The sequence below is a fragment of the Amphimedon queenslandica genome, unplaced genomic scaffold, assembly GCF_000090795.2.
Source record: "Amphimedon queenslandica unplaced genomic scaffold, v1.1 AMPQUscaffold_11947, whole genome shotgun sequence".
In the NCBI taxonomy this organism is placed as follows: domain Eukaryota; kingdom Metazoa; phylum Porifera; class Demospongiae; order Haplosclerida; family Niphatidae; genus Amphimedon; species Amphimedon queenslandica.
In genome coordinates this window covers 8,397-9,953 of record NW_003547814.1, presented here as the reverse complement: position 1 = coordinate 9,953, position 1,557 = coordinate 8,397, and the positions used below count along the sequence as shown (strand labels likewise).

The window sequence follows — 1,557 nt, the reverse complement described above, 5'->3', positions numbered from 1 at the left end:
TTATTTTCCTATTCCTGAAGTGGGTGTGGCTTCTGAGACTAGTAAAGATTATGATGTAGTTTCACAAGGTAATTGATTAATTGATAATACATAATTTTATATTTTATATAGATAATACAAGTACTGCCAATGAAATCAACACAACACACTTTGGTATTTACTACATTTCATTATTGCATGTACAAATACATGTAGTTTGTTTACTGTCCTTTCTTTTGTACAAGTAGGCGGGACTGGTACTAATACTGAAGTTACTAGTAATTCATCTTCAGAACCATTATCACCTCAAAGTAATATTATATTACATAACTGCTATTAATGAAACTATTTTTAGTTGAAGTTCCTGTTCCTCAACATTTATTTGTAGAGTATAGCTCAATAAAAGCTTCTTACACAAGGATGTTGTATAATGTTTGCAAGTTTTTAAAGAAAAAATTGGATGTGGATGACATCAGAGAGTTTCTCTCTTGTTATAGCACTTCCCTTAGTAAAAAAGTAGAGCAGTGTTCTGATGTTTCTAGCATCCTTTGTCATATTAAAGATGAATGTTCACTGACTAACATTGAACTGCTTCATAGCATAGTAGAAGAAATGGAGATTACTGAAGCAAAGGAACACATTGAGACATATAGAGCTGAATTAAGAGAATTCTACAAATCAATATCGGTTAGTCTTTGTCTGGAAAAAAGATTCAACTCTGTTTCTCATCTTCAATGTGAAACTGTCACTTTTATTTTTGACTGGAAGCCTGAGGAGCATGTACTGCAGGATATCAAGGGCATTTTATCAAAAGTATCTGGTAAATTACTGGTCATCAAGTTTATAGGATCCTCCACTTCAATATGTGTCACTTGCTCCTTTCCTTTTTCTGATGTTGGGTTTACTGTATTGAGGATGATTGAGAATATTTATATACTGATGGTACAAGGATTAAAGAAACTGACTTTTTGTAACTTAACATTATGGAGGAGACAAGATGTTAGACAAAAGGTACATAATATGAATGATTGAATATTGTTTTATGAATATTGTGGTGTATAGGAACTAAAAGAAAAGGATCAAGACTTACTACAACACACTGAGGTCTGTTAATATAATCATTCCTTTTATTAGTTACATTATAGTATACCTGTACAATGTAACAATGTGTTCAGTTGATTGTAATGTCTTAATTATATGTACAGGTTATTTCTTATATTATACTTAAAGAAGCTGAATATAAACTAAGAGATACTATCAGTAGCAAAGAGAAGGTTTGTCGTACTACCAGACTGTGTGATGCAATCTTATTTGTATGTATAGGAAACAATTGAATTGAAACAAGAATTATCAATGGCTCAAGTAACTGAGGTTAGAAGTTTAATCTTGCATTCTTTGCATACTTTAAATTTTTTGATAAATTTAGCGTTTTGATAAAAATCTAGCATTTGTGCATGCTCAGTGATATATGACCACAAGTTCACCAAGCACTTCATATTTTTTAACCACCAAAATTTAGAAATTTGCTAAAATTTACTCCCTCCAAAGTTTCCTACTGTATAGTAGTTTACGTAAATA

The 1,557-nt window shown here is 31.1% G+C and overlaps 1 protein-coding gene across 1 annotated transcript in view; it reads left to right on the top strand.

Annotated features, from left to right (window-relative positions):
• The first annotated feature begins 591 nt into the window (after window positions 1-591).
• LOC109588658 (uncharacterized) overlaps window positions 592-1,557 on the top strand; it is a 1,770-nt gene continuing 804 nt past the window's right edge. Inside the window, exons 1-4 of the mRNA XM_020004802.1 lie at window positions 592-990; window positions 1,042-1,083; window positions 1,185-1,253; window positions 1,303-1,350. Coding sequence (XP_019860361.1) covers window positions 592-990; window positions 1,042-1,083; window positions 1,185-1,253; window positions 1,303-1,350 — 558 coding nt within the window. The remainder of the gene's footprint in view (window positions 991-1,041; window positions 1,084-1,184; window positions 1,254-1,302; window positions 1,351-1,557) is intronic.